We start from the raw sequence: 27733 nt of genomic DNA on the forward strand, positions 1-27733 counted from the left end.
GGAATGCCCTTCGGGGGTGCCGCATGGGGTGGGGCCCGGCCCTGCGACTGGAGCAGCTGCCCCGGGTTAAAAATACCCCCGGCCCGGCCCTCCTCCGCGCTCCTCCTCCCCCTCCCCCGCGGTGCCCTTCCGTCTGGGCCGCAGCGGCCCCTCCCGGGGCACAGCTCTCCCTTTCACTAATTTGTCCCTTCGCGGAGTTGGCGGCGGAGGGAGGGGCGGGGAGACACCCGGAGGGAGATAGTCGGAGAAGGTGCAGACGAGATAAGGGAGAGCGGAGAGGAAGCGGGGTAGGAGCCCGAGGAGGAGGAGGAGGGAGGGGGAGAGGAGGGCGGAGGGGCCGCGGGAGGAGGGCGGAGAGGAGCGCTCTTCCTGGTTGGGCCCTGCCCTGAGCCGCCACCCGGGAAGGCAGCCGCAGGGACTGCTGCGATCCCCCAAACACTGCTCCCCCAGGTAAGGAGCTGGGTGGCCGGGCCACTGGCCCGACCCCTGGCCACTGCCCTCGGGCTGAGGGACTGCCCCTGACCTTCTGAGTGCCTGGGACAGGGGCGGGGGCTCGGGAAGCCGCGCAGCCCAGGCAGCCGGCCCAGCCTGCGCTCACCACTGTCTCCAGGGGCTGGGCTGGGGCAAGGCCGGAGGGGAAGGGACGGAGGCCGGGCAGCCCCGGATCACCCAGCCCGTCTCAGAAGTCTGGGGAGGGGGGCCCTGGCTGCCTGGAGTTCTCAGCCTCCGAGCCAGGGAAAGGGGCCGGTGCCTAGGAGCTTGTCTGTTCAGGGGTTACTGTGTTGTTATCTCCAGGCTCTGCCCTGCCCCACCTGCCTGGCCGGCTGAGCACAGGACTGCAGGCCCAGGACAATGGGAGTCTGGGAAGGGAGAGGTGGGAGCCTTGTGTAGGGGCGGGGAGGTGGCCAAAACACCTAGGGGTGGAGCAGCCCCCCTGCTGGTTTCTGGGGGCATAGGGAGGTGGCGGAGAGTCCTGAGTTCTGTAAGGAGAGCAGTGATGTGGGGAAACCCTAGGTTTGGAAAGCAAGGGTGGTCAGCGGCAGGGAGGAGCCCCAGTTCGAGCCCTGGGAAGGCCTGGGTTCTAAGCAGGCTGGTCTGTCCTGCAGGATGGCTGAGGAGATCATCACCCCCGTGTACTGCACGGGGGTGTCCGCACAAGTGCAGAAGCAGCGGGCCAAGGAGCTGGGCCTTGGCCGCCATGAAAACGCCATCAAGTACATGGGCCAGGACTATGAGCAGCTGCGGGCTCATTGCCTGCAGAGTGGGGCCCTCTTCCGTGATGAGGCTTTCCCCCCGGTGCCCCAGAGCCTAGGCTACAAGGACCTGGGCCCCAACTCCTCCAAAACCTATGGCATCAAGTGGAAACGTCCCACGGTGAGAGAGACCCCCATAGGTGGGACTCAGTTTAGCCCTATCCTGGGTGAGGAGTGGGAACAGGACTCCAGGTCCCTGGTGGGGAGTGGGGCCTGGGGTGGCTGGGTTCCAGTTTCTAGGAGGGCTGGCCTAGAGACAGGACTCTGCATCTCTTGCAGGAGCTGCTCTCAAACCCCCAGTTCATTGTGGATGGAGCCACCCGCACAGACATCTGCCAGGGAGCACTGGGTAGGCCTGGGGGCGCGGTTCTGGCTGTTTCTTCCAGAGTAGTTCCCCATGCCTGTTCCTTCCGGCTCTGCCCTGACCCCTCCCTCCCTCCTGCAAGCTCAGGCAGGCTCTGGCTATCACTGCTGGGCTGGTTTGCCTAGATTCCTAGGTCTTTTCTCTTAGTGGAGGGACATGGCGCCCAGGGAATCCCAGGTTCTCTCCGGTGTGGGCATTCGTGCATCCCTGGGAGCAGATTTGCAGAGCAGTCCTAATGTGGGTCCCTCCCATCCCAGGGGACTGTTGGCTCCTGGCTGCCATTGCCTCCCTCACCCTCAATGACACGCTTCTGCATCGAGTGGTACCACACGGCCAAAGCTTCCAGAATGGCTATGCCGGCATCTTCCATTTCCAGGTGAGGAGCCCCGAATCCACCTAGGACCAGGGTGTGGGGGAATGAGGGGTAGCAGGCACTGGAGGAGGTGAGGACCAGTGACCCACAACAGTCTGAAGTTAGGGTGGCTTAAGAGCACACCCTGCGGGTATCCGTCCTCCCTCGAGAAAGAATTTGACCTCTTGATGCCATCTCAGATCTATCATGTGTGAAAAGGCTGGGCAGGGCAGGTATTTCAACTGGCAGTTTTCCTGTGTGGTTGTGCGTATCAGGGACCAAGTGTTTGGAGGAATAGAAAGATCTCTATTATTTCCTGTGGGACAAACCCTTTTCCTCCACAGGGTCTCAGTTTCCCATCTGAAAAATAAATAGTGTTCCGCTGGGGAAACCAGACCAGCACAGGTAGCCATCCCCACCCATGGCACAAATCTCCCCCCACAATCACCCCCAGCTCCTCCTGCACTTTGACAGCCTCCAGCCTATAACAGAGCCCTGCAGAAAAGAAACACAGGATTAAATCTGTTTAAACCTGCTCTTCCCTTTTTGCATTCAGGGCCCATTTCTCAAGTCACACTAAGGAATTCTCAGTGAGCTGCTGTTGGGAGAGACACACCCCCAGCAATCCTGGATGAGACCCTCCGGCCCTAGTGGCCCCAGCCCTTTCCCGGGGACTCATGGGTACTCTCTCCTGCCATCACCTTCCCTATTCCATCCTGCCGTGGCCCGAGCAAACTGCTGGTGCCAAGTGCGGCACCTGCCAGCGCCAGTTTGCAGAGGCGTGGCCTCGCTGCCCCTTCCCCCGCCCCCTTCCCTCGATCCTCTAATCCACTCCTCCCTGGCCTCCTGATTGGCCCGTTCCACGCACCCTAACCGCACTCCTCACTACTTGGGCCCACCTCCTCCCCTTGCCCCGTTGTTCTGCGCTCCTTCCCACCGCGATAGCACTGGTCACTTCTAGCCCCAGGCTCCTGACGCCTCTGGCCCTGGGAAACCTGTCTCTCCCCCCATATCTGAAGCAAACCCCCCCTCCATGCGGGAACCACGCCCATCTTGTGGTCTAGATGCCACTTTTTGATCCACACTTTATTTACATATGTATCCCCCTACACACACCCTCCAGACACACATTCTGACCTAGAATAAGCTAGAATGCAGAGGGGAGAGGTAGGGGGCTGGTTCCTTGAGAACCAAACCCCCAGGGCTTTCCAACCTCTCCCTGCCTGAGGAAGCACCTTGGTCTGTTTCAACAATATCATTAATGCTGTCCTAAAAGCTTTACCTTTGTGATCATGGTTGGTTTTTCCTTGAGGAAGGCCCCGCTATTCCCTTTTATGGCTAGGAAAACAGGCTCCGAGAGGAGACCTCAGTCAGGCTCCTGGATTTAGGGTACATGATCAGATATCTAGCAAATGGCAGAGCTGAGGCTTGTGCTCCGGCCGGGACATCCCACAGCGGGTGCTCACTGTGCTCTCGTCCCCTCCAGCTGTGGCAGTTTGGGGAATGGGTGGACGTGGTCGTGGATGACCTGCTGCCCATCAAGGACGGGAAGCTGGTGTTTGTGCACTCCGCCCAAGGCAATGAGTTCTGGAGTGCCCTGCTCGAGAAGGCCTATGCCAAGTGAGTAGGGGCCACGGGCCACTGCAGGCTGCCCTGGGGTCTGGGGTCTTGCTTGCTGCCGGAGTGCTGACCTGGGGCTGCCCGCAGGGTGAATGGCAGCTACGAGGCCCTCTCTGGGGGCAGTACTTCAGAGGGCTTCGAGGACTTCACAGGCGGGGTCACTGAGTGGTATGAGCTGCGCAAGGCACCCAGCGACCTCTACCAAATCATCCTCAAGGCCCTGGAGCGGGGGTCCCTCCTGGGCTGCTCCATTGACGTGAGTGCAACCAACCCTGACCGTTCCGCCCCCACCTGTGACCTGCCTCCTCTCTAGCCGTTTCCTCTTCCAGCCCAGCCCAGCCTCATCCTGGCTGAAGGCTTCGCTCCAGACCCCATCCTTCCCCTCACCCCATCTCTGGATTCTCTCACCCAGCCTTATCTATCACTTCAGTCCCATGTGCCTCCTTCATGGCTGTGGCTGGTGTCATTTCTGTCCCCCAGACCTCAGACGTCAGCTTGTTTTCCCACTCTTCTGCTGCCTGGTCCTGTCAGCATTTGCTGTGCTTATCCCCTGTCCAGCTCCCCAGCCTCCAACGTTAGCTCTTCCCTAGCCTCAGCTCCTGCCGGCCCAGCCTCCTTCACCCCCCCATTTGCTGCTCTTCTGTTCTCACCACTTACCCTTGATCTCAGGCTCCTCCCCCTGCATCACTGCATCTTCAGCTCTAACCCCATCCCCACCCTCCACCTTCTTCCCCAGTCCTGGCTGACTCTAGCCTGTCCTCACCCCCTTCTCTGCCTCACTGCATCCCTCCTCGTGAGGGCCTTGGGGCTCTGGGGGACCTCTGTACCGCTGTGTGTGTGCACGTGTGTGTTTGCATGGGTTCTGGCCAGCTCTGGCCAAAGCAGTGTCAGTGGGCTGCCCAGGCCCCCTTACCAGTAGTGCCGTTGGTGGAGTGACCCCCCTGTTATAGGGGCAGTGTATGTGGGGGCGTTAGGCAGAGTCAGGGTCCCTACCTGCCACTCCCAGCAGCTGTTGTCAGTGCATGGGTAATGTCTGGAACCTGTGATGCTGGGGGCTCACCTCCTGACTGGGGATGGGGATGCCTGTGGTCCCTGGAACCTGGCCTCTCACCGCGGCACGTGTGTCTCTGTGCAGATCTCCAGCGTTCTGGATATGGAGGCCGTCACCTTCAAGAAGCTGGTGAAGGGCCATGCCTACTCTGTGACAGGGGCCAAGCAGGTACCAGCCCCCATGGGGGCCTTCCCTGTAGGGTGCTTCCTGCCTTTGCCCGTCTGGCCTGCGAGCAGGGCCGTGGGAGGGGCTGGCCCTTTGACCTCCTGTGCTGGTCACTAATGTGTCTTACGGCCACTGATCCTGAGGTGTTGATCTTACTCTGCCCTGATTGTCTGTGGTCTGTGTGCACGGCTGCCTCCCTCCACGGCGAACTCCGGAGGAAGGGCTGTCCTTCCCCGGGTGCGGTGCCGGGAGCTGAGCGGGGCTCCTGAGGGAGGGGGGCAGGAAGGGGTGTATGACGTGTGTGCCAGAAGCAGGTGCTCACGGGAGCTCTGGGGACAGGTGAACTACCAGGGCCAGATGGTGAGCCTGATCCGGATGCGGAATCCCTGGGGCGAGGTGGAGTGGACGGGAGCCTGGAGTGACGGGTGAGGGGCCATGGACGCTGGCCGGAGAGGCTGCAGGAGGCTGGTCAGTGCAGCTGCCGTCTCTGCCGGGGCCGTGCTCAGGACTGAGCAGGGGGGCCCTTCTCCATGTTACTGGGTCTCTGGGGGACTGTCCCGACACAGCTCAGGCCGAGCATCCTCGGAGCTGGCCCTCACACGACAACCTCTGGAACTGGGACCTTGGGCTTGAGCATACAGGGGCCTTCTGACCTGGGCTAAGGGAGGACAGGCCCCAGGGACTGAGGGCGGCCGGTGAGTTCCCACGAGCGCCTGGCAGCACCCTTTTCCCCCCAGCTCCTCGGAGTGGAACAGTGTGGACCCTTACGAGCGGGAGCAGCTCCGGGTCAAGATGGAGGATGGAGAGTTCTGGTGAGCAGCCCCTCCCCCGTCTGGCCCCTCTCGGGGCTTGCGCCCCAGCTCCTGATCCCCACGAACCCCGCACATGCCTCCTCCCTCTGTGCCCTGGCTGGGGACCGTGGCTCACCTCTGTTCCGGGACCCCAGGATGTCCTTCCGAGACTTCATGCGTGAGTTCACCCGCCTGGAGATCTGCAACCTGACGCCCGATGCGCTCAAGAGCCGGTCGATCCGCAAATGGAACACCACACTCTATGAGGGGACCTGGCGGCGGGGGAGCACCGCGGGCGGCTGCAGGAACTACCCAGGTGACCTGACCTCGCGGCCCACAGGGCACCCAGGGGTGACGTCTGGGCCCGGCTGTCTCCTGGCTCGCGGGCCTCGCCCCCCGTGCATTTCCTCCCTGAGCCTCGGTTATTCTCATGGTTGTACTGACCTCTGGAATTTGCTTTGAGGAGTAGAAGGTTGAATATCCTCTACTCCTTGTTCTGGAACCTTCTCTCCTGGTCTGCTGTCTTCCTGCCTGGGCCTCTGTCACCTTTCTCTGGACTTCTGAATCCATGCGGGTGACTTGGGCCCCAGCCCGGGCTCTCGATTCATCCCTGTCCTCACCTACAGTGACCTTTTCTTCCACCTTAGTTCAGCTGCCCCCCTGAAGGCCCACCGGTGCCCGGCCAGACGTTGCAGCCTGACCTCTGCCTTGACCCTTTGGGCTTCCTCATCCTGCAGCCCTCAGCCTTGTCTAACCATCTGGTCTGTTAAGCCCACTGTTGCTCTGTCTTTCATGTTTCATTGTGTCTTCTCTTCTCCCCAGTTAGAGTCATCATTGTAATCGTGTCCCCGCAGACACTCTGGCTCCTGTCTGTCTCTGCTGCTCCTCCCCCGCCCCCGGCACCCGCAGAATCCTAACTGAACCCTCTCCATCAGCTCCAGAACCACTGAGTGGGGCTAGAGGGAAAATCACGCAATGGGGGCAGCATTTCCCTTGTATTTTCACAGCCGCACTCCCCAGGGGACCACATTGAGTGGTCCCCAGCAATTCCACTGCCGAGTAGGACTGTACCCACTCCCTCAAACCTGCCTCCATGGTTACTCCCATCTGTCGACCGGGCCTTGCAGATCCTTGAGAGATAGCTGTCTTCGCTCAGGGCGCCTCTTGTATCTGCCCCACCCGTCTCGGCCTGTGCCTGTCATTTCTGCTTTCTCCACGGTGACAATGACAGAACTGTCCGCGCCCGTGGAGCCCACCCCTCCCCCCCACTCTGGCCCCCGTTCTCCCATGTGTCTGAAAGCCTTTGGCTCCATCATCCATCACCTCTGGCTCCTGTTCTCCATTATGGAGAATCCCCTGTTGCAGAGCGACTCTCTCTTGACCCCACTTCCCCTTCCATTGCTCTGCTCCCCTTCAAAGCAAAATGTTTCAGCTTGCCACACTCCCTGCTTCCTTTCCCGCTTCTAGTTCATTTTTTTAACCCCTGCGGTCCAGCTTCCATCCTTAACCTGTGACCGTTACTGCTCTTTTAAGGGCCACCCACATCTCTGGCTTTGCCAGACCCCCCACTGCTTGTTCTCATGTTCTGTGTCCTCCGTATTCCCAACATGGCTCACCGCCCTGTTTTGAAGCATTCTTCTCCCTTGTGGGGATCCAGTTTCAGTTTTTCCTCAACATAGATAACAACTGTTCCCTGTATCATTTGTTGAGAAATCCGTCCTTTCCTCGCTGCCTTGAGTGACAGTTCTGTCCTGTAGACCCATGTATGTGTGGGTGTCCTGGGCTCACCATTCCATCCCTCGGGCTTTCCCTCTGCTGATAGCACGTTGATTTCCTTGCTAGAGATTTATAAGAAGTCCTGCTTTGTGGGCAGGGTGAATGCCTTCAAGAGTCTCTTAGCTATTCTTGCCCTTTGTTTTCCTGTATGAATTTTAGAATCAGCTACTAAGTCTTACAAGGAATCATTTTGAGACTTTAATTTGGGATTGCACTGAAACTGTAGATTGATTTGGGGAGAACTGATGTCTTTACGGTTTTGAGTGTTATTATCTAAGAATGTGGTATATCTATCTATTTTGGTCTTCTTAGTGTCTTTCAGTAAAATTTTATAAGTTTTCATCTAAAGGACTTACACATCTTTGATATGAATTTCTAGATGCTCCATCATTTTGTTGCTATTATAAGCGATACCTCTTTTAAAATTATATCTTCCAAATAATAGTTGCTGATACAGTAACATGGCAGTTGACCTTTTAAATTTATTTTGTATCCAGCAAACTTTTTTTTTGAGAGAGAGTGAGCGAGTGTGGGGTGAGAGGGTAGAGTGGGAGGCAGGGACAGGCGCAGGGGAAGAGAGAGAACCTTAAGCAGGCTCCACCTGGGTGTGGAGTGGATCTGGAGGTAGGGCTCGATCTCATAAGCTTGAGGTCGTGACCTCAGCTGATCTCAGAGTCAGACACTTAACCAACACAGAGCTACCCCGCCCCCCCTGCAAACCTTTTAAACTACAATTAATGTTTTTAGAAGATTTTATTTATTTGAGAGAAGCAGAGATAGTGACAGAGAGAGCTAGAGAGAGCACAAGCTGGGAGGAGAGGGAGGAGGAGACTCCCCGCTGAGCAGGGAGCCCGATGCGGGGCTCATCCCAGGACCCTGGAATCATGACCTGAGCCGAACAAAGGCAGACACCTAACTCACTGAGCCACCCAGGCGCCCCTGGGCTGTTCTTTTTGTGTAAACACCTAAGGTGATACATTTCCCTCCAAGTGCAGCTGTGAGTGACATAATTTTGATATATAATGTTTTGAAAACTTGTGATAAAATTCACACACTGTAAACTTACTTAATGTGTACCGTTAGTGGTTTTTAGTATACCCGTAATGTTGGGCAGTGACCACCACTGTCTCACGCCAGAGCCTTTTCACTGCTCCCCAAAGAAACCTCATACCCCTCTCTCCCTCTGTCCCCCTAAGCCCCTGGCAACTGCTAATCTACATTTTGTCTCTGTAGATGTGCCTCTTCTGGGCATTACCGCAGATGGGATCATATAATACATGGCCTTTGGTGCGTGACTGCTTTCCCTTTATTGTAACGTTTTCAAAGTCTGTCCATGTTGTAACATGTGTCAGTGCTTGATTCCATTTTTACAGCTGAATAATACTCCACGGTGTGGATAATACACATTTTGCTTATTCATTCATCAGTTGATGGACTTTTCAATTGTTCCTAGTTTTTGGCTATTACGAGTAATACCGCTGTGAACATTCAAATACCTGTATTTGTGTGAGGGGATGTTCTCTTGGGTCTCTTAGTAGGAGCGAAATTGGTGGGTTGCATGGTAGCTCCATGTTTAACTCTGAGTGACAGCACCATGGTACGTTCCCACCAGTGGTGTCCGAGTTCCAGTTTCTCCACATGCTTGTCAACACTTGTTGTTGCCCCTGTTTTTTATGATCGCTGTCCTGGTGGGTATAAAATGGCATCTCATTGACAATTTGCATTTCCCTAATGACGAATGATATTGATAAGAGTGTATTTTCATGTATTCATTGGCCATTTATATATATATTTTTCAGTTTCTATTCAAATAGTTTGACCATTTTAATTTAATTTAAGATTTTATTTATTTATTTGACAGGGAGAGAGAGAGGGAGCAGAAGCAGGGGGAGCGGCAGGCAGAGGGAGAGGGAGAAGCAGGCTCCCTGCTGAGCAGAGATTTTCCCATGTGGTGCTTGATCCCAGGACTCTGGGATCATGACCTGAACCAAAGGCAGACGCTTAACCGACTGAGTCACCCAGGCACCCCGAGTTTGCCCATTTCTAGATCGGGTTGTCTTTTTATTGTTGGGTCATAGGTGTTCTTTATACATTCTGGATATGATTTTATGAGATTGAGGATTTGCATATAATTTCTCCCATTCTGTGGCTTGTCTTCATTTTCTCGATAGTGTCCTTTGAGGCACGGAAGTTTTTCATTGTGATGATGCCCGATTTTTCATTTTTTCTATTGTTGCTCATGCTTTTGGTGTCATATCTAAGAATCCATTGTCAAATCCAAGACCATGATGGTTTATCCTTGTGTTTTCTTCTGAGAGGGTTACAGCGTTAGCTCTTTTTTTTTTAGGCCATTGGTCCATTTTGAGTTAATTTTTATAGAGGCGTACCTTGGAGATAGATACTGTGGGCTCATTCCCAGACCACCACAGTAAAGCAGATACTGCAATAAAGCAAGTCAGATGAAGATTGTGGTCTCCCAGTGCATATGAAGTTATGTTGACTGTATTGTATTTTAGTAAGTGTGCTATAGCATTATGTCTAAAAAACGTACATACCTTAATTTAAAAATATTTCATTGCTAAAAATACTAACAGCCGTCTCAGCTTTCGGCAAGTTGTAATCTTTTTACTGGTGAAGGGTCTCACCTTGATGTTGATGCCTGCTGACGGATCAGGGTGGAGGTTGCTGAAGGCTGGGGTGGCTGGGGTGGTTTCTGAAAATGAGATGACAATGCAGTGTGCCTCTCCTCTTCATGAACCTCTTTCTCTGCAGCACGCGATGCTGGGTTTGTTTTTGTTTTTGTTTTTTGTTTTTTGTTTTTTTGAAGATTTTATTTATTTATTTGACAGAGAGATAGCGAGAGAGGGAACACAAGGAGGGGGAGTGGGAGAGGAAGAAGCAGACTTCCCGCTGAGCAGGGAGCCCGATGATGAAAGCCACGTAGGCGCCCCCGCAATGCTGTTTGATAACATTTCACCCTCTGTAGGACTTGCACGAAACTTGGAGTCAGTCCTCCCAAACCCTGCTGCTGTTTTATCAGCGAAGCTTCCGTAGTATTGTAAATCCTCTGTTGTCACTCCAGCAGTCTCCACATCTTCACCAGCAGTAGATTCCATCTCAAGAAACCACTTTCTAAGCAGCTCCTCATCCATGAGAGTTTTATCATGAGGCCGAAGCAACGCAGTCTCGTCTGTATGGTCCACTTGGGATTCTGGTTCTCTTACTGTTCCTACCACATCTGCGGCAGTTTCCCCCACTGAAGTCTTGAGCCCCCAAAGTCATCCATGAGGGTTGCAGTCAATTTCTTCCAAACTCCTGTTAATATTGATATTTTGACCTCTTCCCCTAAAAATCAAGTGTCCTGAATGGCAGCTAGAGTGGTGAATCCTTTCTAGAAGGTTTTCTTTTCTTTTTCCTTTTTTTTTTAATTAAAAGTTTTTATTTATTTATTTGAGAGACAGCACATGAGTGGGGAGGGGGGCAGAGGGAGAGATGAGGCAGACTCCCTGCTGAACAGGGAGCCCGACACGGGGCTCGATCCCAGGACCTCGGGATCATGACCTGGGCCGAAGGCAGAGGCTTAACTGACTGAGTCACCCAGATTCCCCTCTGGAAGGTTTTCACTTAACTTTGCCATGATCCGTCAGAGGAATCGCTATCTTCCTTACGAAATGTATTTCGTAAGTAGGAAGACTTGAAAGTTGAAGTTACTCCTTGATCCAGGGGCTGCAGAATGGATGCCGTGTTAGCAGGCATGAAGACAACATTAATGTCATTGTATGTCTGTCTGCATCAGAGTTCCTGGGTGACCAGGTGCATTGTCAAAGGCAGTCGTATTTTGCAAGGGATCTTCTGAGCAGTAGGTCTGAACGAAATGTTCAGTAAACCATGTTGTAAATGTGCTGTCACACAGGCTTTGTTATTTAAAGAGCACAGGCAGGGGCGCCTGTCTGGTTAGGTTGGAGGAGTGTGCAACTCTTAATCTTGGGGCCGTGAGTTTGAGCCCCAGGTTGGGTGTAGAGATTATGTGAAAAAATTAAAAACTGTGGAGAGCACAGGCAGAGTGGATTTGGCATAATTCTACAGAGCCCTAGGAGTTTGGGAATAGTAAACGAGCACTGCCTTCAGCTGTTACCAGCTGCACTAGTCCCTAACAAGGGAGTCAGCCTCTCCTTTGCAGCCTTGAGACCAGGCACTGACTTCTCCTCTCTAGCTATGAAAGTCCTAGATGGCATCTTCTGATAGAAGGCTGCTTTGTCTGCATTGAAAATCTGTTGTTGAGTGTAGCCGCCTGCATTAATGATCTCAGCTCGAACTTGTGGAAGCTTGCTGCAGCTCCTACACCAGCACTTGCTGCTTGCCCTGGCACCTTCCTGTTACGCAGCTGGTCTTGCCTTAAAAGTCATGAACCAACCTCCGCTGCCTTCACACTTTCCTTCTGCAGCTTCCTCACCTCACTCAGCCTTCATGGAATTGGAGAGAATTAGGGCCTTGGTCTGGATTAGGTCTTTGCTTAGGGAATGTTGGGGCTGGTTTGATCTCCTGTCCAGACCACTAAAACTTCTTATCAGCGATAAGGCTATTTGACTTTCTTGTCCTGTGTGTTCACTGGAAGAGCACTTTTTCTTTTTTTTTTTGAAGATTTTATTTGAGAGTGCGGGCATGCGTGCATGAGCAGGGAAGGGGCAGACTCCTTGCTGAGTGGGGGCCCGATGTAGGGCTCAATCCCAGGACCCCAGGATCATGACCTGAGCTGAAGGCAGATGCTTAACCGACTGAGCCAGCCAGGCGCCCCTGGAATAGCACTTTCAGTCTCCTTCAAGAAATTTTCCTTTGCGTTCACACCCTGGCTGTTTGATGCAGGAGGCCTGAGCCTTCTGCCCCTCTTGGCTTTTGACACGTCTTCCTCATTAAGCTTAATCATTCTAGCTTTGGATTTCAAGTGAGAGACATGGGACTTTGATTTGAACACTCAGAGGCCATTGTAGGGTTATTCATTGGTCTCATGTCAGTATCGTTGTGTCTCCAGGAATAGGGAGGCCCCAGAAGAGGGAGAAAGATGGGGGGACAGCCGGCGGGTGGAACAGTCAGAACACCCGCAGCATTTATGTAAGTTTGCTGTCTTACGTGGGTGCAATTTGTGGTGCCCCCAAACAAGCACAATAGTAACAGAAAAGATACCGATCACCATAGCACCATATGTGGTGTGAGGTAGGTGCCCATCTTCGTTCTTTTCCATGTGGAAATCAGTTGTTTCAGCATGATTTATTGAAAAAATTATTCTTTCCCCATTGGTCTTGGGACCCATGTCAAAAATCAATTGGCCGTCGATGTATGGGTTTATTTTTGGACACAGTTCTTTTCTTTTAGTTTTTTTTTTTTTTAAAAAGACATTGTTTGTTTGTTCGTTTATTTATTTGTTTGATTTTTTATTTATTTACTTCGACAGTGTGAAGGAGGGGGAGAGGGAGAGAGAGTCCCAAGCAGACACCATGCTGAGCACAGAGCCCAAGGCAGGGCTCAATCTCACAACACCGAGATCATGATCTGAGGTGAAATTAAGAGTTGGACACTTAACCGACTGAGCCACCCACGTGCCCCCCCCCCTATATCTATTCTTATGCCTGTACCACACTGTTGTAATTACTGTAGCAATTACTGTAGCTTTGTAGTAAGTTTTGAAATCAGGAAGTGCGAGTCTTAGAACTTCTGGGTTTGTTTTCATAATCATCTTGACTTCTGGGCCCCTTATAATTCCACATGAGTCTGAGGATGTGCTTTTCCACCTCTGTGAAAAAGGATGTTGGAATTTTGATAAAGATCACATTGAATCTGTAGATCACTCTGGCAGTGTTGACACTGTAATAATATTAAGTTTCTGGGGCACCTAGGGGCGCCAGGGTGGCTCAGTCGTTAAGCATCTGCCTTCGGCTCAGGGTGTGACCCCAGAGTCATGGGATGGAGCCCTGCATCGGGCTCCTCAGCTGGGATCCTGCTTCTTCCTCTCCCACTCTCCCTGCTTGTGTTCCCTCTCTCACTGGCTGTCTCTATCTCTGTCAAATAAATAAAATCTTTAAAAAAAAAAAAGTTTTTGGGGCATCTGGGTGGCTCAGATGGTTAAGTGTCTGCCTTCAGCTCTGGTCATGATCTCTGGGTCCTGGGATTGAGTCGGGCTTCTGGCTCAGTGGGGAGTCTACTTCTCCCTCTCCCTCTGCCTCTCCTCCTGCCCTGCTTTCTCTATCACTCTGTCTCGAATAAATAAAATCTTTAAAAAATAATAATATTAAGTTTTCTGATCCATGAACATGGGATATCTTTATCTTTTCATGTCTAATTTCTTTCAGCAGTGTTTTGCAGTTTTCAGTGTTAAGGTCTTTCAACTCCTTTGTTAAATTTATACCTAGGTATTTTATTCTTTTGGATACTATTGTAAAGGAATTGTTTTCCTAATTTCTTTTTTCAGTTGTTCATTGCTGGTATGTGGAAACACATCTGATTTTTGTGTCTTGAGCTTGCAACCTGCAGCTTTGCTGAATTTGTTATTCTAGTAACTTTTTTTATGTTTTTCTATATACAGGATCATGTTATTTGCAAATAGAAATAGTTTTCTTCTTCCTTTCCAATTTGAATGCCTTTTTTTTTTCCTTGACTAATTGCTCTAGCTAGAACTTCCCATACAGTGGTTATATAGCAATGGTGTAAGCAGGCGTCTTGTTCCTGATCTTAGGGTGAAAGTTTCAGCCTTTCACTGCCAAGTATGATATCAGCTGGCTTTTCCATAAACATACTTTGTCATATTGAGGACATTCCCTTTTATTCTTAATTTTCTGAATGTTTTTATCATGAATGTGTGTTGGACTTTGTGAAATGCCTTTTCTGCATCAATTAAGATGATCACGTAGGTTTTTTTCCCCTTTGTTCTATTAATGTGGCACATTACACTGATTGATTTTCTTATGTTGAACTATCCCTCATTCTTGACATAAATCCTTTTTCATGGTGTCCTTTTAAAATACTCTTGGATTTGATTTGCTGGTATTTTGTTGAGGATTTTTACATTTATAAGTGATGTTGTCCTGTGATTTTCTTGTGAAGTCTTTATCTGGCTTTGGTATCAAGGTAATGTTGGCCACATAGAATGAGTTAGTTTACCAAAAAGAAATGATAATGTAAATGAGAAATCATGCAGAATAGTAATTAAAACACTACGTGCCTATATTAGAAAAGAAAGATCTGAAATCAATAACCTGATCTTCTAGCTTAAGAATCTAGTAAAAGTAGGGGTGCCTGGGTGGCTCAGCCATTAAGCATCTGCCTTCGGCTCAGGTCATGATCCGAGAGTCCTGGGATTGAGCCCCGCATCGGGCTCCCTGCTCCGCAGGAAGCCTGCTTCTCCCTCTTTTTTTTTTTTTTTTAAAGATTTTATTTATTTATGTGACAGAGAGACAGCCAGTGAGAGAGGGAACACAGCAGGGGAGTGAGAGAGGAAGAAGCAGGCTCCCAGTAGAGGAGCCCGACGTGGGGCTCAATCCCAGAATGCTGGGATCATGCCCTGAGCCGAAGGCAGACGCTCAACGACTGCACCACCCAGGCACCCCAATAAATAAAATCTTAAAAAAAAAACAAAAGAATATAGTAAAAGTAGGGGCACCTGGGTGGCTCAGTTGTTAAGCGTTTGCTTTTGGCTCAGGTCATGATCCCAGCGTCCTGGAAATGAGCCCTGTGTCAGGGTCCCTGCTGGGTAGGGAGCCTGCTTCTCCCTCTCTAGCCGCCCCCCAGCTTGTGTTCCCTCTCTTGCTGTGTCTGTCAAATAATTAAATAAAATCTTAAAAAAAAAAAAAAGAATCTAGTAAAAGTGCAAACTGAACCCAGAGTAAGCAGAGGAAAGGAAATAATAAAGATGAAAGTCCAAAGAAATGAAATAGAGAATAGAGAAAGAATAGAGAAAAATCAGTGAGACCAACAGTAAGTCCTTTAAAAAGCTCAGCAAAATTGGCAAATCTTTGCCAAACTAAACAAGAAAAAAGACAGAAGACTCCGATTACTAACATCAGGAATTAAAGAGAGAACATCACTACCAACCCAAAAGAAACAGTTGGGTTATGAGGAAATACTGTGAATAGTTGTGTGCCAACAAATTAGCTAACCTAGATGAAATGGACAAATTCCTACAAAAAAACAAGCTACCAAGATTGACTTAAGAAAAATAGAAAATCTGAATATACCTATAACAACTAAGAGATTGGGTCAGTAACCAAACCTCCCAGTTATAACCTGGTAATTATTGTTTTGTTGATTTCTAACTTAATTTCCTTGTAGTCAGAAAACACAATCTATATGAAATCATAGCTTTGAGATAACCATAAGCTGGTTCTGTGGCCCAGCATGTGGTGAGTTTTCTTCAGTTTCCCCCCATTCTTGAAAAGACTGGTCAACACTTACCTATTGTGTATTATATGCCAATCATTTCTCTAAATAGTTTAAATATAATAACTTGCTTAACTCACACTGACCCTATGAGATAGGTACTATTATTATACCTGTTTTACAGTTAAGGAAGGTGAACCACTAATCTAATAAGTGGCGGAGCTGGGATTTGAACTCAGGATTTTACTCCTGCAGTTTGTTCTCTTGCCCATTACACAATTCTGAGTGTTAAAGGGAACATTTTGTAATTGTCCACCGTATCAAACTTAATATTTTGTCTGCTTAATTTGTCAATTACTGGAAGAGGGAGGATAAAATCTCACACCCTCTTGATGGTGTTGCCAGTTTCTCCTTTTATATCTATCAATTATTTTTCTTTGCGTATTTTGCATTATGATATTAGGTATATCAAGCTTAGAATTGTTACAAGTTGCTAGTGAATTGAACCTGTTCTGTTGTTATTTAATGGCTACCTTCTTCGGTAATAATTCTCCTACTTTTGAGTCTATGTCAGTCGATGTCACTATAGGAATTCCAGGTTTCTTTTGGTTAGTAATTTAGTGGTTATGTTTCATTATACTCTTTGGTGTCTAATCTTTCTATACGTCAGTGTTTTAGTTGTTATCTCTTGTGAACAGCCTGTAGCTGGCTTTTTAATAAGCCATTTGAAAAATTTTGCCCTTTGATTAGAAAGTTTAATCCACTTACATTCACAGTGATTACTAATAACTTTGTATTTATTTCAGCAGACTTCACTGCACATTTTCTGTTTGTCCCTCCTGTTATGCCTTATTTTGGATTGAGTTCTTAAACCTTTTTCTCTACTAGCTTTTCGATCTATGAGTTTAGAAGATACAAGTGCTTTAATTAATACATTCTAAAATTAGTTGATCTGTATCTTTACCCTCCTCCTAAACAATGTAAAGACCTTAGACTGCTTAACTTGGATGACCCCCTCCCTTTGTTTAATATGCTGTTTTTTTAATCCTAAGCACTTTTCTTCCTGCTGTGAGTTAAATATCATCATCATCATTATTGTTTGATATAGCCTATATTCATTGGATTGTCCACATAACAGTATTTTTGCTCACCATTTTCACAACGTTCATCTGAGATCATTTTCCACCTCCCTGAAATATACACTTTGATATTTCTTCTTTTCCTTCACCTCCTCCTCCTCCTTCTTCTCGTTCTATAAATTTTCTCAGTATCTCTGTAAAATGCCTTTATAGGGTACTCATTCTTGACAGTTCTCTGGATACACAATTCTGGATTGTATTGCTTTCAGCTCTTTATTCTGCTTCTGTTGTTGCTCTGAGTCCGGACTCTCTCTCACTCCTGCGATGCTTTGTCTTTTCTGTTTTAAGATTGTTTATCTTTGATACTCTGTCATTTCACCATGCTATATTGGGGTGTGGATTTCTTTTCATTCTGCTTTGAATTCATTGGGCTTTCTCGATCTGAAATTTATGGATTTGCAACGACTCTAGAAAATTTTCAGTCATGATCTTTTGGATAGCAGCTCCTTACACTCTTCATTTTCTCCTTTTAGGATTCCAATCTAAAGTAAGCTGGAACTCCTCACTCAGTCCTCTCTGTCTCTTAACATCACTTCAGTTTTCCATCTCATTTCCCTGAGTTGCATTCTGGATCGTTCCTTCAGATCCAGTCTCAGTTCACTAATGGTCTTTCTTGCTGCATCAAATCTATTGGTTAATCCTTCTAACAGGTACTTAATTTCATTAAAAAATGTATGTCTTGAAGTTCTAATGGCTCTTTTTCTAACCTTTTCATTCTTCCTCATATTTTCAAGCTTTTCATTTATTTCTTTAAATAGAATAAGTCTAGTCTGTTATATTCTGTATCTGATTTTTTTCAGTATCTGAAGCGTTGGTAGGTTGGTTTTTGTCGATTGTGGCTGCTGGTTTTCACTCATCATACCTTCTTTCCTTGTGAGATTTGTTGACCCATTTGGCCTATAAGTTCATCGATGGGAGTTCTTTGAGTCCTGGGGTGAAGTTCGTTTCCTCCAGTGTTTCTGTCAGTCACCTGGGATGCTGCCAACCCAGGACTGTTTCAAAAGTCATTTCTCTCCTTAAGGTTTTCTTGACGTCACAGGCAGCATGAGTTGAAACTGGAAGCTCATGTGAAGGCTCATGGCTATAAATTCTCTGGAAGATTTGTTTCCCTTCTTCCCAATGGGGTTTATTTTCCTTTCACACTTAACGCCGTTGGCATTCCTCATCGAGGTCCCAGCTTTATCATAAGGATCTCCTATTAGACTTTATCTCCTGTCCCCTTACACAGAGCTCAGGGTCTCTGGGAGTCAACAGAAGTCCTTTGGCATGGCTCCTAGTGTCTTTTTTTTTTTTTTTTTTAAGATTTTATTTGAGAGAAAGCATGAGCAGGGAGAGGGGCAGAGGGAGAAAGACAAGCAGACTCCCTGCTGAGTGGGGAGCCCGACCTGGGGCTTGATCCCAGGACCCCAAGACCATGACCCGAGCTGAAGTCAGACACCGAACCTTCTGAGCCACCCAGGTCCCCCTCCTAGTGTCCATTTTTCAAAAAAGGCCTTATTGAGATGTAATTCACATACAATACAATTCACCTACTTAAAGTACAAAATTCAGTGTGGCTTTTCATACATTGTGCATCTCTCACCACATCAATTTTAGAACATTTTTATTACCCCCAAAAGAAACCGTACACCTTATAGCTGTCACTCCTGAGCCCCTCTTTCTCCTCATTCCCACTTAACTACCAACCTGCTATCTGTCTCCATGGGTTTACCTGTGTGTACACTTACCCACGTTAGAGTATGTATCAGTACTCCGTTCCTTTTTGTTGCTGAATAATACTCCATTGTCTGGTTACACCACTTTTTTTTTTTTTTTTTTATCCATCCCTTGTTTGATGGACAGTTGGGTTATTTCTACCATTTGGGTATTGTAAATAATGCTACTAAGAATATTTACATACAAGTTTTTGTGTGGACGTATGTTTTTGCTTATCCTGGGTATATACCCACGAGTGGAATTGCAGGGCCATATGGTAATTCTGTGTTTAACCATTTGGGGAACTGCCAGACTTTTTCCAAAGTGGCTGCACCATTTTACATTCCCACCAGCAGTATACGAGGTTCTGATGTCTCCACATCCTGGCTAATACTTGACAGTATCTGTCATTTGGGTTAATGTCACCTTGTGTGGGGGGAAGGGAGTGCTCTGGCTTATTCGTGTCTCCAGAAAGCACTTTTGTGTTTTGTATCCAGTACCTCGTTGTTTTAGGGGTTGTGGGCGCAGCTGAATCACCGGACTGCCAGAAATGTCTTTGTCTCCTTGGCAGCTCTGAGGCCTCCTATCAGACCCTGCTTTCTCTTTTTCTTTCCTAAGTCATTGTCCACTCAGCAGTTCTAGCTGCCTTAGCAAATCCGAATCCATTCGTGCCCCTCCTGGTGCAAGCCTGTTGGGGGTGGGGAGGTCCTTTTGCTCTGTGATTCAAACCACACTCCTGGTCACCCACCCTGCTCCCGCCCCTTTGCCATTTTTCTGGATCCCCGGTGCTCGTGCTCGCTGGAGCCAGATGCTGCATTAGACCCTGGCTCTCCCCTCGTGTATGGGGCTTTTGGTTCTCTCTCCTGCTGCCCGGGGTCTTCGCAGGGCAGGGCTTCTCCTTCCGATCTCTCTCAAATGTCACTTCCTCAAAGACGCCCACCCTGACCAGCTCCAGCTTGCTTATTCTTTGTAACTGTTCTGTTAATTACACTGACTTGCTTATACTTCTCCTCCCCTCCTGGAAGGTGAGCTCATGAGTCTACGGGACCGTGTGTCCCCACTGCACGTCTGTCACATGGCACACGATGGACACTTAGCAATGTTTGTGGGATGATGAATGAACAGACACAGAGGGGAGGGGAAGCCTGGAGACGGGGGAGGGACCACTCTGCCCTGTTCCTGCTCTGATTCCTTCCCACGATCCATCTCCTGCAGCCACCTTCTGGGTCAATCCCCAGTTCAAGATCCGGCTGGAGGAGACCGATGATGCGGACGACGACTACGGGGGTCGCGAGTCAGGCTGCAGCTTCGTTCTAGCCCTCATGCAGAAGCACCGTCGCCGGGAGCGCCGCTTTGGCCGCGACATGGAGACCATTGGCTTCGCCGTCTACGAGGTGAGCCGGGGATGGCTCAGAAAGGGGATGGCTCAGAAAGGGCGGGGAGAGCCGGCCTCCCGGTGCACTGTAGGCGAGCTCCCAGCAGGGGGCGCCGGAGGACACTGTCTCCATAGCCCTCAGGCATGTGGCCCTGGACACTGTTCCCTGGAGGCACCTGCTGAGGCCGCTGTTGTGTAGAGGGATCTGGCTTAGTTGACAACTGGCAGGTAGCTTCTAGGCGACAGACTTAGGCTCAGCTTCAGAAAGAGGTAGGCAAGTGTGCTGTCCTGGAGGAGTAGTGAGTGAGCTCCCTGTCTTAGATGTATGTAAGCAGAGGCTGGCCTAGGAGGGCCCTGCTTCACCCCGTGTTTAAGACAGAAACTTCTGCACCTTCCTGATGGGTGCAAAGAATGGCCACAGTCTTGGCCCAGGCCCAGAGCTCCAGGCCACAGACTGGTGTAGACCTCTGATGTCCCTGGACTTGGGGACATTGCAGTTGGCCACTCTGGGGGCTGTCCTGGGTGCTCTGATTCAGAGCCAAGGCCTAGGGTGTTCTGAGGATGGAGGACCCTCCCTGAGCCCCCTTTCCTGAGGTCCTGAGGTCCCTCTCTGGTGTGAAGACAGGTTTGGATCACCAGTGGCCTGGGGCCCTGCCTCCTGGTCTCTTCATCCCATCGTTCTTAAGAACACAGGGCCTCTGCCCAGCGCACGCTGCACGCCCTACCTCTGGGCCAAGCACACATCTCTAACTCCTCCATCTCTCCGGCAGGTCCCTCCGGAGGTAGGTGTGATGCCGGAATCACCTGGATTTACATACCCTGAACACAGAGGGCCTGACGGTGCCCAGAGGGGAGCGAGATGGCAGCAAGCCCGCACGTAGAATTAAGAAGTCACCTCGTTGTACTGCCCACTAATGGCTCTCCTCCCCCACCTGGGGCAGGGGGCAGACACCGCTGTCCAGGGGACTGGTGCAGATAGTAAGTGAGGGAGGTGGATTTGAACCCTGGCCCTTGGAGCCCCGCCCCAACCTGAGGCTCTTCCTGTCTTGCTGTTTCCACTGAGTAAGTGCTGGCTGCATATTCTGCACCCTGGAGCAGGCTGCCTGAGCTCTAAGCCTCCGTGGCAGTGTCTGTTAAGTGGGCACAAGAGCGCCCCCTCACAGGGCTGTCGTGAGCTTTAAATGCGGGGCCCCGTGGAAAGTACCCTGTGCTGGGTGATGGCGGCATGATTTCAGTGGCGTCCTAGCATCTCCATCCACCTCCATAGTGTCTCCTCGTCTCCGCCCCGTGCGGTGGGCGGGGTTGTCGCCTTCACCTGACCCGTGAGGAAACTGAGATGGCATGATTTGTCAGGGTGCTGCGGCCTGCGGGTGAGAGCCGTGGGCAGCTCTCCAGCGCCCGGGCGAGGGCTCAGAGCCCGAGGTCTGGGTCGCTGGGCAGCTCCCGAGGGGGCTGCGGAGCGGCCAGCTGCAGCCCTCGCTCCCTCCTTGTCGCCCACCAGCTGGTGGGCCAGTCGGCCGTGCACCTGAAGCGGGACTTCTTCCTGGCTAACTCGTCGCGGGCGCGCTCGGAGCAGTTCATCAACCTGCGTGAGGTCAGCACGCGCTTCCGCTTGCCGCCCGGGGAGTACGTGGTGGTGCCCTCCACTTTCGAGCCCAACAAGGAGGGGGACTTCGTGCTGCGTTTCTTCTCCGAGAAGAGCGCCGGGACCCAGTGAGTAGAAGGCCCCTTGCCAGGGCCCGCTCCCCACCTGCCGCGGGTCCCCCAGCACACCCTCCTGACCAGCCCCCTCTCTCCCCACCTCTGCAGGGAGCTGGATGACCAGATCCAGGCCAATCTCCCCGATGAGGTGCGTGCCCTGCCCCCCCACCCTGTGCTTTCCTGCTCTGCCTCGCCCTGGGTGTATCATGGGGGAGCTGGGTGTCCTGGCTCCTGGGAGGAGCCATAAGAAGAATCCTAATCCCTCATCTGCCCAGCGCTTGACAGTTTGCAAAGGACTTAGAGATAATCGTGGCGTGAGGTCCCTGAGCCCTTGTCTCTCCTGGGTCTGTGCTGAGCTCTTTACTTGGTCACCCCGTTACCTTCGTAACAACCCTGTCAGGGTGCCATCGCCATCTCTCCCTTCGGTGAGAAACTCAAGTTCAGGGAGGTTAAGGAACTTGCCCAAGGCCCCACCCCCATCACAGAGCTCCTCAGGCCACAGAGCCCTGGGCAGGAGGACAGTAGGGTCTAGATTCCCACTTTACAGGTGAGAAGAGTGAGGCTCAGAGGCTTGACGAGGCAGGCACGTGGTGATGAGTGGTCCTAGCCTTGTCCCAGCTACTGCCATGCAGGGGCGGGGCTGGAGCACCCCTGACCTGCTGTCCCCCTTCTCTCTGTCCAGCAAGTGCTCTCAGAAGAGGAGATCGACGAGAACTTCAAGGCCCTCTTCAGGCAGCTGGCCGGGGAGGTAGGCTGGGTGTGCTGGAGCGAGGGGCTCTGGGGCACCAGGGGACGGCCTTTCCCCAGGGCGGGTGCCATCTTCCCTCCCCCTCCAGGACATGGAGATCAGCGTCAAGGAGCTGCAGACCATCCTGAACAGGATCATCAGCAAACGTGAGCATTCTGGCAGCCCTCCCCCGTGTCCTCACGTCCTCCGAGCTCCAGAATCCAGGCTTCTGCTCCCACATTGAGCCAAACCGCAGCCCTTGGTCTTCATGGGCAGGGGAAGCCCCCACTGCCTTTCTGAGCCTTGCTCACCCCCCTTTTCCTCCCAGACTCCTTCCACCATCTTGCCAGACCCTGTTCTCTATGCCCAAGTGCTGGGACCCGGTGTGGTTAGAAGCCGAGCTGCTGACAAGCACCATAGTACGAAGGAGCAGGCCCCCTTCCTCCAGAAGATACACCCCAGGGCCGGGCCGGGTGGCTCTGAGCAGAACGAGGCTGGCTTCACCCCCCAGTGTGCACAGCCAAGGGCAGCCACCCCCCGACCTTCCCTTTGCCCCTAACTCTGACCTCCTTCCACGCTGCTCCCTGAGTCCAGAGCCCTCTGCTCTTGCCCCCCCTCTTTGGGGTCTGCGGCAAACCCCAGTCCTGCCATGGCTGCCTTGGCCTCATGTTTCTGCTGCGTTTATCCCACTTCTGTTTGGCACTGACTTCCTTTCATTCGCGGCTCCTCCATGGCAGGGACACAGCTGCTGGGACACCAGCTTGATTGCTCAAATACTTTAAACTGTGCTAACGATAAAAATAATCTGACACACCCACTTTGCTAGACTTTACACACCGGCGCCATGGACTGGTGCTGCCCTGTCCCCGTCCCCCCCGGGGCCCTGCCCCGGAAGCTCGCTGGTTGAGGTGTGGGAACGGATTTTCTTGCAGACAAGGATCTGCGTACCAAGGGCTTCAGCCTGGAGTCGTGCCGCAGCATGGTGAATCTCATGGACGTATCCTTTGCTTTGTTTCCTGAGGCTGCTTTGGTTTGGGGGACGGACGCCCTGTGACCTCTCCTGGGAACAGTGCAGGGAAAGGGACAAAGCTCTGTCGAGTGTGGATGGCCAGTTCTCTTCCTGGGTAACTTCCCGTTGATTGGGAGGGGGAAACTGAGGCCCGGGCTCTGTGTTGAGAGAGGTAGAGCAGGGCCTAGCGCCTTGAGAGACCTTAAGGCTGGTGCTTTTTGCATCCCTCCAAGCCCAACCCACCTGGCTGTGCGGGCTCCTGCCCCTCCCGCTCCCCTCATCTTGAGGTTGGTCTCCCCTTCTTCCCAGTTGCTCCTCACCCTGTGCCTGGTTTAAGCTTCTTTTTTAAAAAGAAAGATTTTATTTCTTTATTTGAGGGAAGAGGGAGAGAGCGAGAGCGCGTGTGCACGAGCGGGACGGAGGGGCAGAGGGAGACTCCCCGCAGAGCAGGGAGCCCGATGTGGGGCTCGATCCCAGGACTGCAAGATCATGACCTGGGCCGAAGGCAGATGCTTAACTGACTGAGCCCCGCAGGCATCCGTGGTTTAAGCCTCTTAACAGTAGCCCCCCAGCGGGACGGCAACGGGAAGCTGGGCCTGGTGGAGTTCAACATCCTGTGGAACCGGATCCGGAATTACCTGGTAGGTGGTCCCCGGGCCCTGTCGGTGGGCCGCTGCTGCGGCCGCAGTCCCAGCAGGAGCCAGCCCTGCGGGGTAGGCCCTGCACCCTCAGCAAGCCCCCACCCTGGGGTGGATCGGAAGGCCTGGGGGCCTCCCTCGGCCTGGCCCTCACCCTCTGCTCCCCACTCCAGTCCATCTTCCGGAAGTTCGACTTGGACAAGTCGGGCAGCATGAGTGCGTACGAGATGCGGATGGCCATCGAGTCTGCAGGTAAGGCCTGAGAGCCAGAGGCAGATGGCCCCAGGCCGATTCCCAGCCGTGGACCCAGCTCAGCAGCCCATCGCACCGGGCCTTGTCCTGGGGTGCTGATGGTGATGGGTTGTGGCAGTAACAGCCGTCTTGTGCCTTCTTCCCATGATGACGGAGCTGGGGCTTTGTCAGCATTGCCGTTTGCCCTCCTTGCAGCCTAACCTGGAGAGAGGGTCTCTTACGATCTCTGCTGGACACAGAGGAAAGTAGGGCTCAGAGAGGGAAAGCAACCGGCCTGCGGCCACAGAGCCAGGGAGGAGTGGGGCTGGGCTCCAGAGCCTCCAGTGAGAGAGGTGCATGTCAGGATGAGGCCAGGGCGTTCCATGCAAATAAAACTGGATCCCTGGGCCCTCCCCGGCCAGCTGATTCCGTGGGGCCGTCGGGCCCCGGCACTTGCGTGTGCAGCCCCTCCCCCCCAGTCCCCCTCCCTGTCCCCTCGGGCCAGGCCCCACCTCCCGGCCCTTACCCACTCCCGGGCCTTACCCACTCCCGGCCCTTACCCTCTCCCGGGCCTTACCCACTCCCGGGCCTTACCCACTCCCGGCCCTTACCCACTCCCGGGCCTTACCCACTCCCGGGCCTTACCCACTCCCGGCCCTTACCCACTCCCGGCCCTTACCCACTCCCGGGCCTTACCCACTCCCGGGCCTTACCCACTCCCGGCCCTTACCCACTCCCGGGCCTTACCCACTCCCAGCCCTTACCCACTCCCGGGCCTTACCCACTCCCGGGCCTTACACACTCCTGGCCCTTACCCACTCCCGGGCCTTACCCACTCCCGGGCCTTACACACTCCCGGCCCTTACCCACTCCCGGCCCTTACCCACTCCCGGGCCTTACACACTCCCGGCCCTTACCCACTCCCGGGCCTTACCCACTCCCGGCCCTTACCCACTCCCGGGCCTTACCCACTCCCGGCCCTTACCCACTCCCGGGCCTTACCCACTCCCGGCCCTTACCCACCCCCGGGCCTTACCCACTCCTGGGCCAGGCTTCAAGCTCAACAAGAAGCTCTATGAGCTCATCATCACCCGCTACTCGGAGCCGGACCTGGCCGTGGACTTCGACAACTTCGTGTGTTGCCTGGTGCGGCTGGAGACCATGTTCCGTGAGTGCCCCGTCCAGCTCCGGCCTCTGGTTCTGTCTCCCATCAGCGGGGGGGGGGGGACGACAGGGAGAGACAGGACACGCGGGCCGTGCCGTCTGCCAGAGAGGCAAAGGTCTCTGCCCTTGGGACCCTGAAGGCTGAGTGCCAGGAGGCTGGGGGAGCGGGGGCCTGGCAGCAGGGGGGGCTTAGATGGCAGGAAGGGCTGTTTCCCGGCAGGGGCAGGTGAGGGCTTGGGGTGCTCTGGGGATGTGGGTGGAGGGGCAGGGGGTAGGGTGGGTCCTGGCCCCGGATAAAGGTCCCACTGGGTTCTCCGTGCCAAAGCATTTTCTTTTGAACGTAGGGTTTTTCAAAACTCTGGACACAGATCTGGATGGCGTCGTGACCTTTGACTTGTTTAAGGTGGGAACTCTGCTTGGCTGTGGCAGGGGAGGGTGTTAGGGGTGGTGGAGCTTTCTCACCTGTCTGGGGCAGGAGCCTATGGCCTCAGAACCAGCCCCAAGTTCTGAGGGCCTCCTGAGTCCTGGGAGGATGGGGTGGGGTCATCTGGGTGCTGGGAAGGGAGCCGGAAGGGAGGGCCAGGCTTCCGGAAGTCTCTGTGGGAGCCAGCACCCTGGTCTCCCAAGGGTAGAGGAGGTAAGAAAGTGCCCTCCTTCCCCCAGAGGGTCCCCTGCCACCTGCCCTCAGTGGGTGAAGCGACGGTGGCTTCTGGGCTGGGAGGCTGGACTCTGCGTTTCTCCCATTGCCGGCTGACCCGTCTCTCTCCCCTCTGCAGTGGTTACAGCTGACCATGTTTGCATGAGGCAGGGGCTCGGCCCCTTGCTGTGCTCCTCTTCCCTCCTCTGCCAAGCCACGCCTTCCCGCCACGCCACCGCAGGCCACACGAGCTGCAAGTGCCTTCCTCGGAGCAGGAGGCGGCCTTGTCCTCCTGTCCCCTCTCCTCCCTGCTGCCGCAGTTCCTCTGCCTTGCGCAGAGCCGTGTGGCCTTCCCTGCCTTCGCCAGCCATGATGGGCTCGGGGGGACGCCCCCACCCCTCGCGTCGCCAAACGAGGAAGGCAGCTTTCGCTTGTTCCCGCCTCAGGATGGGGCTCCAGGGGTTGCCAATGGCCCCAGGCCTCCCCGCATCCCGATGTGTCCTCTCCCCTCGCTCCAGAGGCCACCCACCTAGCCTCCCCGCCTGGCCTCACCTGCAGACTCTAAAACAGAACCACTAGCTCTGCACAGTCTACGATCCAGATGTGCAGGGGAATGCCCGTTCCCTCCTGTGCAGACGCCGGAGCCCCTCGCCTCCGTGGCCGGCCCCCCCCCAGCCCTGCCCCACCTGCCAATCAGGAGTCGCCTGGACTGAGGGGTCGTCAGGTGCTCCCTCCCGTGCTCCCTCCTTTTTTATATTGGTGATTTTAAAGGGGACTCTTCAGGGACTGGTGTACCAGTAACGGGTGCCAGAGGTACCTGGGTGTGGGGTGGGGTGGGGTCTCACGTTTCCATGCCGAGAAACCCCAAACAATAAAGGAAAAGGTCCCATATTGTCTCCGGAGTGTATTTCTGCCCAAAGCCGCTGCCCGGAAGGCATCAGCGAGCCTTGGCCTGCAGGGACAGCCTGGGGCCCCCACCACCCCTGCCCTGCCCTCCATCTCCTTCCCTGATGCCCTGGGGGCTCTCACCCCCTGCTGGAGTCCTGGGTATCTAGGAAGTTGGGGAGGATGGGGCCCCAGCTGCAGGGACAAGGCCACAGTGCTGAGGTCTGTGTGACCCCACTGGTCCTATACGCCCTCCTCACAGCCCCAGAGGCCTGACCCCTGCCCTCCCTGTGCGCTCTGGCCCAGGAGGCTCTGGCTGAAACCCGAACTCCTACTGAGCACAAACCTGACCCCCCAGGAAGCTCCCAGAACACAAAAGCTGCCTTCACCTAGACACCTGCCACTTGCGTAAGCGGCTCCAGCACCTCTGGGGTCTTGGCTTTTCTTACCAGAGATTAAGAGTGGGTTGAGGTGAGGGTAGAAGAGAGAGAGAATGGAGCTTGGAAGCGGGGGCGGGGGGGGAGGGTAAGCCACAAACTAGAACAGCATCTGCAGGGCAGAGGCTGATGGAGTCAAGGTTGGGGGTGCGTGCTGCCCTCAGCTGCTGGGAGCCCCAAGTGGCGGACTTCCCGGACACTACTCCCCAGCCTGGAAACTCCTCCCCCCACCCCTGTCCTGAGCCTGCATTTTGCCCTTGGGAGTCCTAGAGCGGGTCTGGGCCTTGGCGTCCTGTCAGGGGGGTGCCCATCACTTCCTGGGAGTCCGGGCTGGGGTGTGAGGGTGTGCGGGCTGG

The 27733-nt window shown here is 53.0% G+C and overlaps 1 protein-coding gene across 3 annotated transcripts; it reads left to right on the forward strand.

Moving 5' to 3' along the window:
* The first annotated feature begins 61 nt into the window (after positions 1 to 61).
* On the forward strand, positions 62 to 26944 carry CAPN1 (calpain 1). 3 transcript variants are annotated; one of them, XM_034644935.1, is made up of 23 exons: positions 324 to 450; positions 796 to 874; positions 1107 to 1374; positions 1533 to 1602; positions 1875 to 1993; positions 3456 to 3589; positions 3677 to 3845; positions 4725 to 4808; positions 5145 to 5230; positions 5543 to 5617; positions 5752 to 5912; positions 19789 to 19967; positions 20719 to 20730; positions 21450 to 21661; positions 21758 to 21797; positions 22332 to 22397; positions 22486 to 22543; positions 23309 to 23373; positions 23958 to 24026; positions 24197 to 24275; positions 25306 to 25422; positions 25763 to 25821; positions 26195 to 26944. In XM_034644935.1, exons 3-23 carry the CDS (start codon positions 1108 to 1110, stop codon positions 26219 to 26221), a joined length of 2148 nt encoding a protein of 715 aa, XP_034500826.1. In that variant the 5' UTR covers positions 324 to 450; positions 796 to 874; position 1107; the 3' UTR covers positions 26222 to 26944. The 3 variants fall into 3 exon arrangements, with proteins under 3 accessions (XP_034500825.1, XP_002916692.1, XP_034500826.1); XM_034644934.1 differs by lacking the exons at positions 324 to 450; positions 796 to 874 and adding an exon at positions 62 to 287; XM_002916646.4 differs by lacking the exon at positions 796 to 874 and having other exon boundaries at positions 294 to 450.
* Positions 26945 to 27733: the final 789 nt, after the last annotated feature.

Source organism: Ailuropoda melanoleuca, chromosome 16 (genome assembly GCF_002007445.2).
Source record: "Ailuropoda melanoleuca isolate Jingjing chromosome 16, ASM200744v2, whole genome shotgun sequence".
Lineage (NCBI taxonomy): Eukaryota > Metazoa > Chordata > Mammalia > Carnivora > Ursidae > Ailuropoda > Ailuropoda melanoleuca.